Source organism: Lutra lutra, chromosome 16, assembly GCF_902655055.1.
Source record: "Lutra lutra chromosome 16, mLutLut1.2, whole genome shotgun sequence".
Classification (NCBI taxonomy): Eukaryota; Metazoa; Chordata; class Mammalia; order Carnivora; family Mustelidae; genus Lutra; species Lutra lutra.
Genome location: NC_062293.1, coordinates 32471121 through 32489750, shown reverse-complemented (window position 1 = coordinate 32489750; position 18630 = coordinate 32471121). Strand labels below are relative to the sequence as shown.

The window sequence follows — 18630 nt, the reverse complement described above, 5'->3', positions numbered from 1 at the left end:
TTCAGAACAAAGGTTTTCGTTTACCTAGTTAATTCCTTACATATACATCTTAGATCACTTCTTATCTTGCATGTGCCTATAAACCTGAAACATTTTTTCTCCCCAAAAGAGGAATGGACATTTTTATAGGAGACCTAGGGGCCACTGTAGCAGCTTAGCTGAGGGATGTGTGAGAAACTGTTCATCATTTTCTGTCCCCTCCTGTCTTAGGCTGACCTGGTCCTTGATGTGCTGCCTGCTTCTGCTACTGATCCATACTGCAGAACTTCTCATTCATCCCCAAGGCCTCCAAGCAATGTCCAATAGGGAATCGACTCTAAAAGGAACCAGACCAACGTTTCCAGCCCCTTCATTCTGGTGACTGAGGGAAGGAAGCAGTGGGAGGGGTTATACATGTGTAGTGGATGTGAGGGAAACACAGACTGTCAAATTACTATATCTCTTTAGTTTCTTTCACAAATAGAATTTTGCAACCGTATCATTTCTATTGTGTAAGTATAGGGGAAGTTGAAGATGGTGACCTTGATTAGAATGTGTCTGGAGGGGAATAAATGGAGTGTATGAGATAAGAGACAGTTGGTTATGAAAGATGTTGAAGTCTTGAAATAATGTGACCATCTGAGGAATTTTTTTTAAACCGGAGTTTATAAAAATATCACTGATACAGCCTGCCCCCTCATTTCCCGCCACAGGAGACTTCTTGGACTGGAGACACTTGTTTAATAATAGCTTGTCTCCGATATTCCCAGTACCTACCTCTCTGTGAGGAAAGGATAGCAAACGTTAAGGACATCATCACACAAAGTTCCAGTAGCAGTGACGCCTACACGGAAGACTTGGAACTGCAAACAGAGGCTGGGGTCACCTCAGTGACATCTGACGCCGTCCAACCACAAGTTCGAATTTTGTTTTGTGGGGTGAGGAAGCAGACTGTACTAAAGGACTAAAATTATTTCTTGTCTGTACTTTCTCACTTGTTTTTATTTTTTATTTTTTTTTGGCGGGAAGAGAGGGAAGTTCGGGTAAAATTTCATATCCTATCTGGAGTTATGGGGAGGATGGGAAAGCTCAGCCCTTCACCCAAGAATAAGCCAGTAATGACATCTCGACGCGTGGGAAGTGTTTCCCTCAGCTGGGAGGATCTGAGGCTGCACCCCAGTGGGATTCCTTGCTAGAGTTGGAAGGCCACTCAGAGGCAGACGCATATTGTAGCAGGCGGAGGGTTTAGCTGGATGGGGATGAAGTATCAGAGGGGAGGGACATTCGAAGTCCTAGGGCTTCCCCCAATTTGGAGGCGCGGGCTGTGCTATGCATATGGGACTGAGAAGCCGGGTGACCGCTGTGGCCTGTGCCTTCCGCTGAGGGTCGTCTGACAAGCACGCGACGCTGCTGGGCATCGCGTTTGAGTCCCGAGAGACCGCCCGGCCGTGCCCAGCGAGACCGCGCCAGACCCTGGCGTCCTCCATCTTCTCTCCTGCGCTCCCCCTGCTCCAGCTGCCTGAGCCACGGACCGCAGCACCACACACCCCCGCGGGGGGGGACGCCGCGCCCCATCCCCGCCCCCGGCCCCACCCCAGCCCCCCCGCGGGGGCCCTGACCCCACCGCCGGCGGGCACTGGCTGAGCTCCGAGGCGGCGAGCCTGCGGCGGGGACGCCCAGAAGGGGTCCGGGCGGCTGGGGGCGGCGGCGGCCGGGTCGGGGCTCCCCCCCCGCCCGCGCTCGCCGCGGCGGTGGTGCGTCCCGGAGGTTACCGGAAGTGGCCGCGCTCGGCGCTGCCATGTTGAGGAGCCGCCGCTGCCGCTGCCGCCGCCGCCGCCGCCGCCGCTTTGTTGTCGCCTCCTCCGGCTGAGGAGGCTCCCCGAGCGGGGGGAGTGGGGAGGAGGGGGGTCGGCCGCCGCAGCCATGGAGGCCAACTGGACCGCGTTCCTGTTCCAGGTACTGGGGGCCCCCCCGGGGGGGCACGGGGGGGACAGGGGGGCCGGGCCCCGGGCTGGCGGGCGGGCGGGCGCTCCTCCTCCCCTCCCTCCCGGCTCCGCTCTCCGGCCCGGCCTTAATCCCCCTTTGTTTTTCCGCCCGCCCGCCCCGGCGGAGCGGGGCTGCTGAGGTGAAAGGAGGCGGCCTCACGGGGTGCGGGGGAGAGAGCAGGCCTCGGGGTGAACCCCGGGGCCCTCTTAGCACACTCACGCACACGCACACACCCTTCCCTCCCGCCCTGAAGGGGAAGGGAGGAGGCCGGTCGCTGTCACCACCCGCGGCCCAGAGAAAGGAGGGCGCTGGGCCGCTGGATAGCGCGGGCCGCTTGGCCACAGCGCACCCGGCCCCGGCCCGCATCGTGGGGTGAGGTGGGGGTCCCTAGGTCCTACTCTGGGACGCCCCCACACACAGACGCACTTCATCTATCTTTCGCTCTCTCTCCTTCCTTTTCACCTCCCTCTCTTCTTTTTGTGTGTGTGTGTGTGTGTGTGTGTGTTGACTTTCTGACCCCCCCATCCCTGCGAATAGCGGGTATCCCTGGGTTCCCCGCCACTCCCCCTTCCCGCCGCCCCCCCTTTTGTGTTTACCCTGTTGGGGGTGTCGTGAGTGAGTATCCCCTCCCCAAACTTTTTCACTGGATTTGCGTTTTTTCTCTCGCAAGCCTTTGCCGAGCCTTGGCAGCTGACACCCTCTCCCTCTGTCCAGCTCTCCCGCCGTCCCATTCAGCCCGGGGAATCCCCTAGCCGGGCCGGGGCGGGGGGAGCGGTGGGGGCCGGGACTCCAGGAGGCCGACCTTCTCCCGGAGCGCCTTTCCTTCTCGTCCCACCTCGAACGTTTCCTCCAACCAAGTGGGGGAGACGGAAAGTGGAGAGAGCAAACAAAGTCGGCTTACAAAGCCCCCAGATGAGTCATTCGTTGGGGTGTTGGTCTGCACTTTTTGCAAGAAACTTGAAAGTGACTGTAGCCGATACGTTGGCAGTCCTCTTGCCCGCCCATTTTAGGTGGGGGACCCCTGTTGGGAAGACCGAGGCTGGAACTTATTTTTTGCCTGCTTCATTTCTGTTTGCAAACGAAGCACTTAGTGGGCAGCAGTGATGAGCTCACGGGGAAACTTCAGAACCGGAGGAGGTTAGGAAGCTTGTCACTTTAAATGCGTTCTTCCCGCCTCTCTGGGTTATTTTCCTTCTTTGAATAACTCCGTGAAATCCCAGATCTTGCTTGGGCGCTTGAGACCTTTTGAAACTAACCTGGAATGGATGCAGAATTTTCAAAAAATCCTCGCAGCCACTGGACTCATCCCAGTGGACTTAATATAGGGAATTGGACAATTCAACCGTTACCTATTGTGTAGAACTGGTTTATTGCCTTAAGACCCATTTTCTCTCAAATGTGAGTAATTTGATTTTTAAGTAGCTAGGAAATATATTCTGGCTTCTTCAAATTGAAGATATGCAAAATTATGGAACTCACAAACTTTTTTTTCTCATTCTGATCTGGTATTGTTTTATCATGCTTTAAGTCAACTTAAAAATGCATTTGGAAAAGATATGTTATATAACTAGTTTGGCATCCAGATTGGTGTAAAGGTGGCAAATGCCCTCTCTAGAAAAAGCTTTCAGATAGTCATTTAAATATGGGATTAATGGGCCACCTAAGTGATTTTCATGTGAGGAATGATTTAGACTTACCATGTTATAACCTGCTGTCCGTAAACTTCATGGTGATGGGGGGGGGGGGGGAAAGGGATTGTTCTTTATGCAAGGAAAAACCTATAAGTAATTTTTGGAAAGCTAGTTGAACAATCTTTTGGAATACTTTTATTCTTTTTCTGGATAAGACAAATGCCAAGCATTTATTGATCAACTTGTTAATTAGATTTTATATTATTTAATTTTTTTCAGCAATTAAAATCTTTTTTTCCACCTGATGGAGAAGTGTGAAAGCTAATATTTGATCCTGGGCTTGGCAATGTGTGCAGTGAAAATTGTTGGAAAAATAATTTAGAGCCGAGGACAGTTGAATGGGTAAAGAGACTATTTCAGTCTTTTCTATGGAAAGGTATGAATAGACTTACTCAGTTTCAGTTTTAAGTAATTTTTACTGGGGAAATGGGAGAGTTAAACTCTCTTGTCTGTTTCCTAGAGCTTGCTATTGAATTTGTATTTTAAAACAATTTAATACCTGCTTGCTTTCCAGATAACCTGGTGGAAAGTGAAAGCCATAACTGTAAGATGTTTGATGGATGATTCTCCTAACAGGACATTCAAGATATGACTCACTGATGCTAATTTGTTTCAGTACAAAATTTTTTGCCCTCTGGCACTGGAGATTTCATGGTGCTATATCCTACTACTCTGGGTGACGAAATAACATTTCTGTTTTGTTTTTTTGCCAACCCCAGAAAAAGGAAAGCTTGGGCACGGTTAAAAAAAAAAGCCTTAAAGTTGAAAGAGATGGGAGATAAAAGAAAAGCTTTGGTTTGATGATACTAGTCAAATAAAAGTCTACCCAGAAGTTTTTTGTTTTTGTCTTTTTTAATCACTTAACTGAAGGCAGGCCATGGTTGTTGTTTTACTCTGTCTCTCCCTCAGAGAACAAGTTGGGAAAACCCAGTTCCCCTCTTAGAAGGCTTCATGTAGAAGTGTGGGGATCCTAGGAATCCTCAGAGAGTGATTCCCGTAGTGGTCGAGGCATTCTACAGCATTTCACCCAAGAAGCAGGGACCTGGTGTGACCCTCGTGTGAGAGTGAGCTTCAGCAATGGTGTAAAAATACTTTATGTTGCCACAGACATCTGAATTGGTAAAATGGCAGTAAGTGCTTTTAGTACTCCATCGAACTAATGGTTATTTAGAATTGAAAAATGCCTCTAAACACTATAAGTCTGAACTTTGTCCAGAAGATTTGCATTCCCTATTATCTGATCTGTTAGCCTTTGAAATTGTATATCTTGAGCTATCTTCAGCTATTAACTGTGTGTATACCGTATGGAAACTTGGGTATCCCACAGCCAGGTTAGAAAGGGGTTAAGATTTGCTTCCAAATTCTATAAAGTTTCCACTAATGTCTTGTGGGCAGACACATTTACAGGAGCTCCATAAATTAAATTAAAAGTGGACTATAATTCTGTTTAATCTGTAAATCCAGAAAGGTACTCACAATTTCTGTGAGTACTTCCAGGACCCAAAGGGGGATTCAGCCAAAATTATTAAATCGGAACTGGTAACTTTGAATACCACACCTCCTAATGATTTGGGGGAGACTTGATTCCAGGCTTAGCTGTTGTGGCCATCAAGGAAATATGGAGCTATGTGGTCGATATTCTTATCCATTAGGGTAGAAGAAGCTCTGTGTGAATGTGTGTGTCTGTCTCCTTGTTTTCTTCCTCTTAATCAAGTTAACTGTAGGACTTGTGATTATAGAGTGAGAAGGCTAAATAAGTGAGTAGAGTGTCTTAAGATGATGGGATGGGCCCCTCCTAGGATGTCGTGTGCTTAAAATATTTGGAACTCTTACCTGTAGGTGCATGTATCCTTTTAGGATTACAAAACTCAAGCACAGGGGCTTGGGCTCACTGTCAAAAAAGTTTCAAAAATAACGTTGGTAAAGTACAATGTATCAGGAAAAACTATTTCAGGTATTTTTTCTATCATTTCCTAAATGTTTATCAGTATGGAGAATTTTAAAAGAATCAAAACCAAGAGAGTAATGATTCGTAAATACCAAGAACCTGATCCATGATGAAATTTTGGTGTCAGTGCAGCTAAAGAAAATTTCCAGATGGCGTCCACTTCTGGAGTGGAGAAGCACATTATAACAGCAAATGTCTAATACTTTAACGAAACATATAAATTCTGGAAGAAGAAAATGAAAGGAATTTTAATTATTTATAGTTTGTTTTCTCTTGCTAGTCTGTCTTGGAGAGTTTTAGGGTTTGAACAACTAGCGATGTTAAAGGAACAGATTTCTAGTGTAAGATTAAATGAACTGAGATACAGCTGACAGGTGTTTTGCTGTAGGCTACCTTCACAGATGCCTTCCAGGCTGATTAATAGCAGGTTTCATTTCCATCAAATCTTTCAGTAGAACAGTTAAGTGAAAACTTTGAAAAGTAAACATAACAAATAGGGCATATATTCAGAAAGCTAAGTTCCTTTTATCACTTAGGAACAGCCTCCTTCCTCAGTCACTGATTTTCTGATGGAAAGGGGAGAGACAGTGCCTTTCTTTTGCTAGGTACAATAGACAAATAGATGTTTCTGTGTATGTGTGCGCGTGTGTAGTGTATGCATTACTGCAGTAAGGTACTGGTAAATACTTAAGTCTGGAATGTAATTTTTCTGACAAGTTATTTAAACTTGGTTTCAGCACTGACAGACTAAGGCAAACTGATGTCATCAGCTGGTGTGTCCCTCATGAACCAGGATGGTGTGTAGTCAGCTGTTTGAAAGCAAGATCACTGTCAGCAACTTAGTCATAAAAGTTTTGTGTCTGCACAGTGATTTTAATGCTTTGTATTGGGAGCTCTGAGGGTAACTAGATGGTTGCTGGGTTTCTGCTGCGGGGAGTAGCTTATGGGCTCTTTGATTGTTTCTTCTGGTCTCTGTTGAATGTTGGAGGCCATTGTGCGAGGCTGAGTTTCTGAAGTGTAAATGTTTGGTTTTAGGCCCATGAAGCCTCCCATCACCAACAGCAGGCAGCACCAAACAGCTTGCTGCCCCTCCTGAGCTCTGCTGTGGAGCCCCCTGATCAGAAACCATTGCTTCCAATACCAATAACTCAGAAACCTCAAGCAGCACCAGAAACATTAAAGGATGCCATTGGGATTAAAAAAGAGAAACCCAAAACTTCATTTGTGTGCACTTACTGCAGTAAAGCTTTCAGGGACAGCTATCACCTGAGGCGCCACGAGTCCTGCCACACAGGGATCAAGTTGGTGTCCCGGTCAAAGAAAACCCCCACCACGGTGGTTCCCCTCATCTCCACCATCGCTGGGGACAGCAGCAGAACTTCGTTGGTCTCAACCATTGCTGGCATCTTATCAACAGTCACTACATCTTCCTCGGGCACCAACCCCAGCAGCAGTGCCAGCGCCACAGCTATGCCTGTGACCCAGTCTGTCAAGAAACCCAGTAAGCCTGTCAAGAAGAACCATGCTTGTGAGATGTGCGGGAAGGCCTTCCGAGATGTGTACCACCTCAATCGGCACAAGCTCTCCCATTCGGACGAAAAGCCCTTCGAGTGTCCTGTTTGTAATCAGCGCTTCAAGAGGAAGGACCGGATGACTTACCATGTGAGGTCTCATGAAGGAGGCATCACCAAACCCTATACTTGCAGTGTTTGTGGGAAAGGCTTCTCAAGGTACTGCATTTTGCTTTGCTTTTTTTTTTTTTCCCCCCATGAGGTATCAGTGAACTTCAGTTTTGTCTCTTTGTGACCTAGAAGGTTTATGTGAGAATAGCTGTGGGCAGGCCTGTGTTATTAGAGGAGATTGATGATAGATAAAGTATTACACTTCCATGTCTAATTCCAGTTTGGTGTGGTTGACAAGTGGTGACATAGTGATTAGCTTAATATTTCAATTAAGAAGTGCCTTGGTGGACTCAGGCCTTCATTTGGCACATCTGTAATTCTTACCACTGCAAAACCACCAGTTTTGCAGACATGAGGTTCACCGTGCAAATCAAAGAAACTTATTTCCTAGAAGTTGGGATGACCTTGGATACTCTTAGTATAACTTTTAGGAGGACGTTTTTCCATTTTTCTGTGGTTACTAACATTTCACTAATTTTCATATTTAAAGACTTTTAAATAAAAGTTTATATAGTAGTAGCTGTCTCTGGGAAGTGTTAGGACTACAACTTTGGGTATTTTATAATTTAAAGAACCAACGCCTAACATGATTTGATGTTGACTAGGAGAGAAAAATTAACAGGTAAAGGACTAAGACTTTTGTTTATGGTAAGAGAGGTAAGGAGGCTTGCACTGGGGGGAGGGGGACTTGGTAATTCTAGCTGTCTTTAAAATGCCCTCCACCCAAAGCTGCCAAGCATGTAAACATCACCGTGAGTAGCATTTCTCAATGTGTGTTCCATTACATCTTCTGTTGAAACTCTCTCTTTCACAGGCCTGACCACTTAAGCTGTCACGTAAAACATGTCCATTCAACAGAAAGACCCTTCAAATGCCAAGTAAGAGTTAAAATGACTTATCCTTAGTGTAGCACTTAATGCACATTATCCAGAAGGTCTGAGCCAATCAAATCTCACCGTTCTTGAATAGTCTTAAAAATCACTGACTTGAGTAAATGTGGTCCATTTGAATTCTGGTTTTATACAATATAAATGACAGCTTCTATTTCTGTGAGGCAAAAGCATTTAAAAATGTAAATGTGTTGTTTTTGTTAAGCTACATTTCCCTCTCCTTAGACAACAGTATTTATCGCTACAAGAAAAAAAATGTAGTCTTGCAAAGGTCATTATGTATTTGAAATGAATAAATGAATGAAATGCTTTAAATTATTTTCTGGGTTGATGATTTTAACTGTAATAGAAGAAAATAGGAATTTTCTCCCAAATGTTATCACTTATTGGATATTTGTCTGCCAAATTGGAACGTTTTATAGTTGTTTTAAAATCTATTGATTTTATTTAACCTAAGTTGTGATAATGAAAAGGTTAAGAATCTTGATAAATCCAATGACTTTTTTAGACATCAGTAATTTTAGTTTATTGCTGGAAGTCTTTCTGTGCTCCTTTCAGTTAACTGTGTTAATGACTGCCTTTATTAAGTAAGTGATTTGAATCCTAAGAAAAATCCAATCTGAGGAAGGAAGCTAGTGTCATTTGAGCAAGTGCCTGCTATGTGTGAGGCTTTGGGCCAGACTCTTAGTCCCACCGATAATTTTGGGAGGTAGGTATTTTTATCCTCATTTTACAGATGAAGAAACAAATTCAGATAGGTTAATTTGCTCAGTGTTACACTGTTTCATGAATCAAGGAACTGCAGATTTAACTGACTCTGCTGCTCACATCTTTCAGTACTCTCTGTTGATATTTTTTCTTCCCCCAAAATCCAAGGGTCTAAAATTCACCAAATGTTTTGTTATAATTATGATTCTAGGTAACACATGCAGTTAAAATTCAACTAACTCAGTCTGCTTGCGGACATGGATAGGGTAATGGCTAGAATATAACGTACTTTAAAATGAGTAGAACAGGATAGTCTATATTTAAAAAAAGTTTTCCTCCCTCATGCAGACGTGCACTGCTGCCTTTGCCACCAAAGACAGACTGCGGACACACATGGTGCGCCACGAAGGCAAGGTATCGTGTAACATCTGTGGGAAGCTTCTGAGTGCAGCGTACATCACCAGCCACTTAAAGACACATGGGCAGAGCCAAAGTATCAACTGTAATACATGTAAACAAGGCATCAGTAAAAGTAGGTGACACTTCAGATTGTATTTCTGTTGCATTTGAGATTGATGAAATCTGGATGTTTTTATAATATATTGAAGTTATTTTCACTATGTTCTCAGCACTGTATTCATGTTCGTCTTCCATGTTTTCTCCTATCGTTAAAGCATGTAAACACATGTCAGTGGAGACTATATACTGATGTTGGAAATACACCTCACCAGCGTGGATACAAACAGCATTGACAAACCCTCCACTAATTTTGCTTTCAGTCCTGTGCTTGTCTGCTAATAACACCCATGTTAAAAGAGCAGAATTTCCCTGTAGCTATTTTTCAACATTTCTCTTCTTCTATGAGTTTGAATAAAAAGCTCTAGTGTTTTAGAATTGTGGCAGCAGAAGCCACACTAGGAAGCTGTAGCTGCTGGAAGGCAATTTTCATTGTTTTTATTTAATTTTAGGAAGATTCTCAAACAGTGGTGTCTCCTAACTCCTGTTGGAGTTAATAACATGCCCTTAATAACCTTAAAGATAAAAGCAGCATCATTTAGTTTGCTTTTCAAACCCAAATCTGTAGAGTTGGGATATCATGTCCATACTTACCTTAAATTCAGAATTGAAGATAAACTATTTCAGGGACTCATGGATAAAATTCAGTACTCACATTTACCCAGGCTTGTCTTTGAGATTGCCCTAACCACCAGAAGAAAGTCTATTCCTAATTCTGTATCCTACTATATATGTACCATATGCAGCAGAAACATCATATTCTCAGAATAGGTGGCCAGGAGTGGAAAAGAACGGTTAATGTGTTTTAATCTCATCCATTTTTGCTTCTTTGTAAGTACATTGGGTTTATTATCTAGCATGTCATACTTCGTTAACTTTACAAAACTTTACTTTTAGTGTACATTGTTGTGGTCAAGTGACCAACTTTATTAGATATTTTGATGAGCATAAATTAGTCTGTACTGATTTTACCCAAGTACCATTCTGAGAGATACTTGCTTTTTAATATAGCAAAGAATTCTTTTCTCTTTTATATTGGTTTTCCCCCGCTCTCTTGATTTTTCTTTTATTAATTTATCTATTTTGACCAGTATAGACAGAAGCAGCAAAAGAAGATGCTCTGTGGTAAAAACTGTCAGGACAAATGATAAAGGGCAGAGAAGCATGAGGAGCCAAAGTACCTAAGTTTCAGATTATGAAAAAAATGGCTGCACTTTTTCAAGGTAAATGTAGTATTTGCGGTTTGTCTTTTGAGTAGCGTGCATGAGCGAAGAGACCAGCAGCCAGAAGCAGCAGCAGCAGCAGCAGCAACAGCAGCAGCAGCATGTGACCAGCTGGCCAGGGAAGCAGGTGGAGACACTGAGACTATGGGAAGAAGCTGTCAAGGCAAGAAAGAAAGGTAAGATGAGGTGGCCGGTGCTCACAGGACAGCTAGAGCATGTGCTCACTTAGCGTTCCCCAGGGTCTAAGTGAGGCAGCCACAGCTTAGGGAACCTGTCTTCATGGAAACCTGGAAACACTATGTTGGCAACAAAGCTTCTAGGCTTCCGGATAAGTCTTTTTACTTTAAAAATTAAATCCTTAGTACTTCTTTTCGCGTTCTTTTGATTTTGTTTTTGTTACAAATTTGGAGCCAGATTTGCTCTTTCCCTGTTATGTTCAGAGTTCCATTTTTATGTCAACTTCCGTGCATTATGGGCCCCTCTTTTTCCTTTCTAAAACACTCCCACTTTTGGGGGTGGCTGAAATATGCTTAGGGTACATAGTTTATTTTCTTACAACTTTGCTACTTTCTGCTCTTCAGTGTTCTTCCTGCATTGTATTATTTATTACATGTTTCTGGTTTTATGATGCTGATATCTTTTCTCTTCCTTTCTCCCTTAATCTCATTCAGTCTGTCACTGGGGCTGGCATTAGTTTAACATGTATGTACTTAAATTGTTAGAGACTTTACTGTAATTGTTACTAAAATTGTGAATGGTTTGCTTTGCTCTCATATATTTTGTAAAGAATCTGTTGGAGTATCCATTTTCCACACAGCTTTTTCACTTAATACTTAGAGCTTTGGCTTCTGGCCTATTGTGCAGGCGTTTCAAATTAGTCATTTTGTCAGTGCACCATCAGCCATGGGAGAGATTCCTAAATTCCTTCTTTCCTTCCTGACCTCTGCCATGTCTTACTGTTTTATTTTAAATTCATAAGGAATCCTTTGCCTGTAGACTTCTCTGTAATTCCTTTGCTGTGTGGTTTCTTCCCTCCTTTGCTTTCATGTAATATGGCTGTTCCCTTCCACAGATTCCTTCTAAACACCCTGTACTTGATAAAGATAAAAGGACTACTTTAAATATTAAAGTAAATATTTTATACATCTACTGGCATTGCAGCCAGATAGGTCTTCTACCCTTCCTCAGACCTCCTTGGTCCTCTCTTTCAAATGAAGATTTGTCATTATTTAATAAAATATTTTTATCATTAGGGGAAGAGGTGGCGGCAGGGCAGGCGGGCAGGAAAATGTATATATGCTATGGCAATCGCATAGTGGGTGAGAACGTGTTACGGAGGATGTTTTCCTTGAGAAGGAGTAAGAGTAAAATTATTTAAGTCCTGGAAGATGATGATGTTGGACTGAAAGGAAAAAGTGCAGGGTAGGGAGCGGGGGTGGTGATGGCACATGTGAGAGTGAAAGCCCTTCTTTGGTGTACCCTTAGCAGTTGTCATCACCTCAAAAGTGAGTTGGTTTTCTCTTTCTTCCTGTACTCTTCTATTTCATGTTGTATTTCATTTTGCTTGTACAATAAGACTCAGTTGTTTAGCTCATCTTCTGACCTCCATGAAACAAAATGCTATTGTATTCCCATTTGTAGCATGAATCTCTCTGGAAACGACCACTGATGTTAGAAACTTCTGTATTCGTGTTAGTAAAATGTCACATTTGGGGAGAGAGGAGACTTCTGCCCTGAAAACCTAAACTTGAATCAGCAGGTCTCTTTTTTTAAATAAGGTAACCTAAGTTCTCAAACCCGAGTGAAAATCAGATCGCCATCCTGGGAACTTTTTAAAACTACACATTTCCAAAGTTCCATCTAATCTCACTATTGAATTTCCTGGGAAGCCAATTTTTAAAAAAAGCTCCCTAGATAAATGATTTTGACCATCAGCCAGATTTGGGAATTCCTGACATAAAGTATAGAGTTTGCCAGAGTTTCATCATATTGATCAAGGAAGAGCTGCTTATTGACTACAGGGTCGATGTGAGGTGATTTGACCCATATGTGTGGGATGTGTATAGACCTTTATCTTTAGTCTCAAATGTATTTCTCCATTTTGACAGCTAAGTTACGCACAACTAGCCCACTCGTCTGTCTTCTTACTGCTGTTTCCTCACACACCAGCAGGTGGTGCTGAATTTTGTTGAGGGGTGGGGTGGGGGGGTGTCACCTCTGAGGGAAGTTTTCTTTAAGAAGTGCCCAGGCTTTGCTGGGTAACAAGAACCAGGGTCCCCCAAATCACTGTAGGGTCTTCTTGCTTGATTAGTCCTCCTTGGTATGGTTGGTGACTAGGCACTTTAGGCTCAGTGGGTGATTTGTCAGCATCAGAAAGTAAGGAGAAATGAAAGCGGGGAGGAGAATATAAACCCACTGAGAGCTATTTTGTCTTAACATAGTTAGGAAACCTAACCAGAAACAACAGGATTGTTAAAACAATTTTTTTTTTAAAGACTGAAACAGATACGAAAATAGCTTGTCAGTCACTTGTTTGTGTTAGCCAGGGATTTTTTTTTTTTTAAGATTTTATTTATTTATTTGACAGAGACAGATAACAAGTAGGCAGAGAGGCAGGCAAGGAGAGAGGAGGAAGCAGGCTCCCCGCGGAGCAGAGAGCCTGATGTGGGTCTCGATCCCAGTACCCCTAGGATCATGACCTGAGCCGAATGCAGAGGCTTTAACCCACCGAGCCACCCAGGTGCCCAGGGATTTTGGGTGTTATTTATTTATTTATTTATTTATTTTTAAAAGATTTTATTTATTTATTTGACAGAGAGAGATCACAAGTAAGCAGAGAGGCAGGCAGAGAGAGGGGGGGAAGCAGGCTCCCTGAGACCATGACCTGAGCTGAAGGCAGAGGCTTAACCCTGTGAACCACCCAGGCACCAGTCAGGGATTTTTAAAACCTTAACAGAATGTAGCTTCACCTCTGAGGCTTTAGAGTACATAGCATTGAGGACACACAGCTCTCTCCACTAGTTACAGTTGCCTTACCAGAAGATTTTCCTGATTATCTGTTCTTGTGTGACCATCGGCCCAGCTCTTTGTAAACAAGCTCTATCTCCTGGCCTGTCCTTGGTTGGCGCTGCTTGCATGAAGTGATAGTGAGAATACTAAGCCCTGCTTGATATCTCTGCCCCCCAGAGTACCTTGCAGAAATTAACTGGTCCTCCCAGCATCACTGTGAGGTAGGTAAGTAATCTAAATTTGAAACCAAAAACGCCAGGCTAAACAAGTTGCCCAGGGCCTTGTGGGAGGTATAGAGTCAGAAAAGAGATTCACGCACCCCCAATCCTATGCTCAGAAAGAGCCTCCCTTCCTGTTGACTGATGGTAGAGAACTGTAATTTCATTCATTAAATGTTTGTTCTTTTTAATTAAAAAAATGTAGATTCAGAAGCTGTTTGTGAATTTTGTTCATTGTTTGGGGAGTCTAAAGGCCATTTTATCTTCTTATTTTAGAAGCTGCTAACCTGTGCCAAACCTCCACGGCTGCTACGACACCCGTGACTCTCACTACTCCATTCAATATCACGTCCTCTGTGTCGTCTGGGACGATGTCAAACCCAGTCACAGTGGCAGCTGCAATGAGCATGAGAAGTCCAGTCAATGTTTCAAGTGCAGTTAACATAACCAGCCCAATGAATATAGGGCACCCTGTAACTATAACCAGTCCATTATCCATGACCTCTCCTTTAACACTCACTACCCCAGTCAACCTTCCCACCCCTGTCACTGCTCCAGTGAATATAGCACACCCTGTCACCATCACGTCTCCCATGAACCTGCCCACACCTATGACATTAGCTGCCCCTCTCAATATAGCAATGAGGCCTGTAGAGAGCATGCCTTTCTTACCCCAAGCTTTGCCTACATCACCACCTTGGTAAACAGTATTATAAAATGAAAATATGGGTTAAAGTAAATATTTACCAGCAACTTACTTTTAGTTTATTAATGCAAAAAGTAAACCATGAAATTGGGAGATTTTATTACATTAGTTAATAATAGTGTAGTAGGATTTTTCTCCAATTTGGCTGGGATTGTTCAAAGTAGGGTGTGTATGTAACTTATCACTGGACCACTTTAGTTTAATCAGAAATTCCTTTTAGCTGACAGCATTGCTTAAACAAGATAGTAGTTGGCAAGGTAAAATGCCAGAATTAAAACCAATCATAAAAAAGTAAAACCCATTTCAAAATAAAAAACAGCATTACTGTTTCTAATCCCAAGAAATCATTTTATTCTAAACACTAGCAGAATTCTTCTCCCTATACAAGGTGGATGACTGATTTTAACCTGAAGTTCTAAGTCCACAGATAGAGAGCTAGTGTAGAATTGTCTGTGTTTATTGTTTTTATGAGTAAATACATGCATTGTCATAATAAAATGCATTTCAGAGAATATGCATTTTACCTTTGGGAATATGTTAATTTCAGGCAGCATTCCCTATGGGAAAGGTGATACCAGCTCTGATATGCAAAGCATATGATAATTTATCATTCTAACTTCAACATATAATAGGGATTGTGACCTGATATTTGGAGATGTAAATATTGCTCAGCGTATTAATCCTGATGGAATATAGCATTGTAGTTGACTTTTTAAAAAAAAAAATTAAAAAAAAAAAATAAAAAAACCAAAATATACAAATTGTGTTTTGGTGAGAAAAGGCCTCAACTGACAGAGGAGAAGTCAAGGGTGTGGACTGGCAGACTCCTAACAAACAGAGGCCAGTGGGACTCCTATTCAGGAGCCAAGGAGTACTTGGAACAGTTAAAATATATTGCTTTAAATTGGAAGATGCTGGAGGCACTGGGATGTGATATGCCCCTCTCTCTCCCAATCAGAGCCTGTTGATGTTACAACAGGGAAAGATGTGTTAGTTGCTCACTAGAGTTTATGTCTTATATTAAATTGTATACAGTTTTTATTCTAACCACTAACTAGGTAGTATGCCCCTTCAGAACAAGCAGAGTGTATCTTTTTTTTAATTTCTCCTTCCGTTTCTTAATCAAGTATTGTGCAGATTTGTTCAACTTTGTAAATACGGACATCACTTTTTTTCTTTGAGAAAACACTTGTATCAGCTTTGTGGTGTTTTCAGGGAGACAGCTATCTGTACTCCCTGTAGAAACCCAGCAATGATTGTGCACGTTAAGACATGTGCTTTTTATTTCTTAGCAGGATGTTTTATCTCTGTACATAAAGTAGAAACCAAAAGTTAGGGAAACAGATACTCTTTACACCATCATGCCACACATTAATATTTTTAAAGCATTGTGTTTTTTAAAAAAAAGTTACTAAAACCAAGACGCTGTGATTTTTTCTTAAGTTGCAATATGTTTTTGGTTTTGTTTTTTGTTTTTTGTTTTTTTCTTTTTTAATCTTGCAGTTAAGAGAAATGGAATTTAGTGTATTAATCTTGCAGAATGTTTGCAGGACTGACTATCAAACTGGATGACTTCCGTTTATACCCCACTGTGTCAGTTCAAGCATCAAATACCTTACATCTGAGGCAGACTTCCTACATCAGGGACAGGTATCTGTGTGTCATTATACAAAACAGTTCGAGGGGGTTGAACTACATAGTAAAAAATAAAATAGTACTTAGTGTAAAATAATTTTATAAATGATCTTTTGTACTTTAGGACATTAAATTGTACAACTTTTGTATATATAAAAGCTTAGGAACTTTCTGTTTAGCAGGAAGGCAACACATTCCTACACTTTTAATGTATATGTTTGTTATAATGTCCATGTAAACATGCCCTATGTTTGTGCCTTTTAATTAGTTTGTCTCAATAAACAAAATGTAGAGAAAAATATGTAGCTATGACTTTGTTACAACTGTTCCTATTCACCGTACAAAGATGGTTTGTTTTTAATCTGTAGAGCATTATGTGTGGACTACTGGAAGGACTTGTGTAGGGAAGGCCCATGCATGGCCCTGCTGAGGCCTGGATTGGGCCGGTAGTGGCCACATTTGGAGGAAGCCCACATTTCCTGGCATGCAGCCCCAGGACTGGGTTCTGGCTCTGCCTGCTGGGACCTGTCATATCTCTGGCTGGGCTGGCAGTCACCATCCACCATGATTCAGACAGCCCAGGCTTCCTCCACAGTGGCCTAAGAAGCAGTCCTCAGTGGGGGCAGGTGTGGACCCTACCCCCAGGCTAGAGTGTGGTCGTCAGAACCCTGAAAGTATTAGTTCTTAAGAAAAAAAAAAAAAAGATATATACTAGAAATGATTGTTTTATCAATTCATTGTATAATAAACAGGAGTGAAACTTCATTGTATGACTTCAGTTAAAATGCTATTTTGTATGCATTCTTTATTCACTTAAGAAGCTTGTCTGCAATAATAAAGCCACGTCGTGTCTTCTTTTGGGAGGGAGAGAGTTGGCAGGAAGGGGGTGGTGGCGGGCCACTGAGATGGGGGCCAAGTAGGTTGTGTGGTGAGATTCTCCCGTGTCTTGGAACTGGAATTGAATTTTGATGCTGATGAACTGATTCAACCAAGTGTTGAAGGCACGACGGCCACCGCGCTACGAAAAAGCAGAGTTTGTTTTCCCTTCTGGTTGTAACCTGGTTGAGAGCTTCCCTTTATCAGATTGGCAGCTAAACAGTTGTATTAGATAATCCTCAAATCTGACATCCAGCCTGTTACGCTCTAGGGCTCGCTGCTTGGCCTGCATTTGCCTTTTATTGTATACCCATTTCCCTCCTAAGGTGTGCTCCTAAATGAAGGTTTCTATGTAAGCAGATGATGATTTTTCCTGTCAATACCAGCACTGTATTACTAACATGCAAAATACTGCAGATTTATTTTGACAAATTAAAGTTAACCGGTCACAAATGTTATGATGGATTGCTTAATATCTCAGAAGCTTCACCAGTTCACTCTGATGGTAGAGAAATTTTTTAAAGCACTGCTGCTCCAGGTGTACCCATTGGTATGGGGCTGGAGAAAGGGGGAGGGAGTACTGTCAGACTGCTTGGTACTGAGCTCCTACTGAGAAGGGAGGGTGGAAACATACCAGATTGACTTGCAGGAGATGTACTCCTGCTGGTCAGCTTGAGGAAAAGCCAGGAAGCCAGGCTTTGGGATAGTGGCCACAGGCCAAATCTTTTCTACCCAAAAGAAAAAATGGGTTTAGAATGCTTCTCATGCTCTAGAACCTGGTTTCTTTACTTGTAAAGGGTTTTAGGCTGGGTCTCGTACCCATTTGTGTTCAGCTAGATTCATCAGATGTCCTTTGGGTACCAACCATGTGCCAAGCACTGTTGGGCAGTAAAAGGGGCCTGTAAAGGCGATTCAAGTGTGGTTGCTACCTCCAAGGATGCTGTTAAGAGAAACAATGTGAGTACTCAAGTGACAGCAGATTCAGATGAATCTGACACCTCATTTAGTGAAAAAGTCTTGGATACCTACATCTGTTTTATACAGAATTGAGTCTTCCCAAACTTCTGATAATTGCTTTAGTCTCTATTGACTCAGTGAAAACAGCTGGAGAAAAGGTGTTTCTCGTGTTGCTTTTGTCTGGAAATGGGAAGTGTTATTTCACTGAGTTGCTAGTTAATCTTTACAGCCCTGGCTGTCCACGTCTCTGCTCTTTTCAAGGGGCCCTGCAGTTTGGTCCCTTGGTAGTGAAGGTTTTTCCTGAAGTGTCCTCAAGGATCCCTAGACAAAAAGTCCCGTGTGTTCATGAGATGTAATCCCTTCCCCCCCCCCACCCCCAATAAATCTGGCCCTCAGTCCTGCACTCTTTTCATTTCCTCCTTAAAGAGTCTCATAGCCTGCATGAATGCCATTTGTTCCCATTTGAGCCTATAAGTATCCCCCACAGCAGGGCTGACCCTGGCAGATTACTGGATAATCTCCTCCTGGTCTTGTAAAAAATGGAGGTGGGGGCAGGTCAGTGTGGGATGGTTCCAGACCCAGTACTTGATTGGCTTTGTGCATTGA

General features: G+C 42.8%; 1 protein-coding gene across 5 annotated transcripts; it reads left to right on the top strand.

The window, feature by feature from the left end:
• The first annotated feature begins 1247 nt into the window (after nt 1-1247).
• On the top strand, nt 1248-16879 carry VEZF1 (vascular endothelial zinc finger 1). 5 transcript variants are annotated; one of them, XM_047708262.1, is made up of 8 exons: nt 1248-1935; nt 3876-3998; nt 4566-4786; nt 6640-7334; nt 8101-8164; nt 9215-9416; nt 10659-10799; nt 14127-16879. In XM_047708262.1, the coding sequence occupies exons 3-8, from the start codon at nt 4781-4783 to the stop codon at nt 14552-14554; spliced, it is 1536 nt and encodes a 511-aa protein (XP_047564218.1). In that variant the 5' UTR covers nt 1248-1935; nt 3876-3998; nt 4566-4780; the 3' UTR covers nt 14555-16879. The 5 variants fall into 5 exon arrangements, with proteins under 5 accessions (XP_047564218.1, XP_047564217.1, XP_047564219.1 ...); XM_047708261.1 differs by having other exon boundaries at nt 3876-4032; XM_047708263.1 differs by lacking the exon at nt 3876-3998.
• Nucleotides 16880-18630: the final 1751 nt, after the last annotated feature.

Coding starts and splice junctions, on each gene's coding strand:
- VEZF1 (XM_047708259.1), top strand. CDS start 1,903: ATGGAGGCCAACTGGACCGCGTTCCTGTTCCAG. Junction 7,335..8,100: donor TGTGGGAAAGGCTTCTCAAG/GTACTGCATTTT, acceptor TCTCTTTCACAG/GCCTGACCACTTAAGCTGTC. Junction 10,800..14,126: donor TGTCAAGGCAAGAAAGAAAG/GTAAGATGAGGT, acceptor TTCTTATTTTAG/AAGCTGCTAACCTGTGCCAA.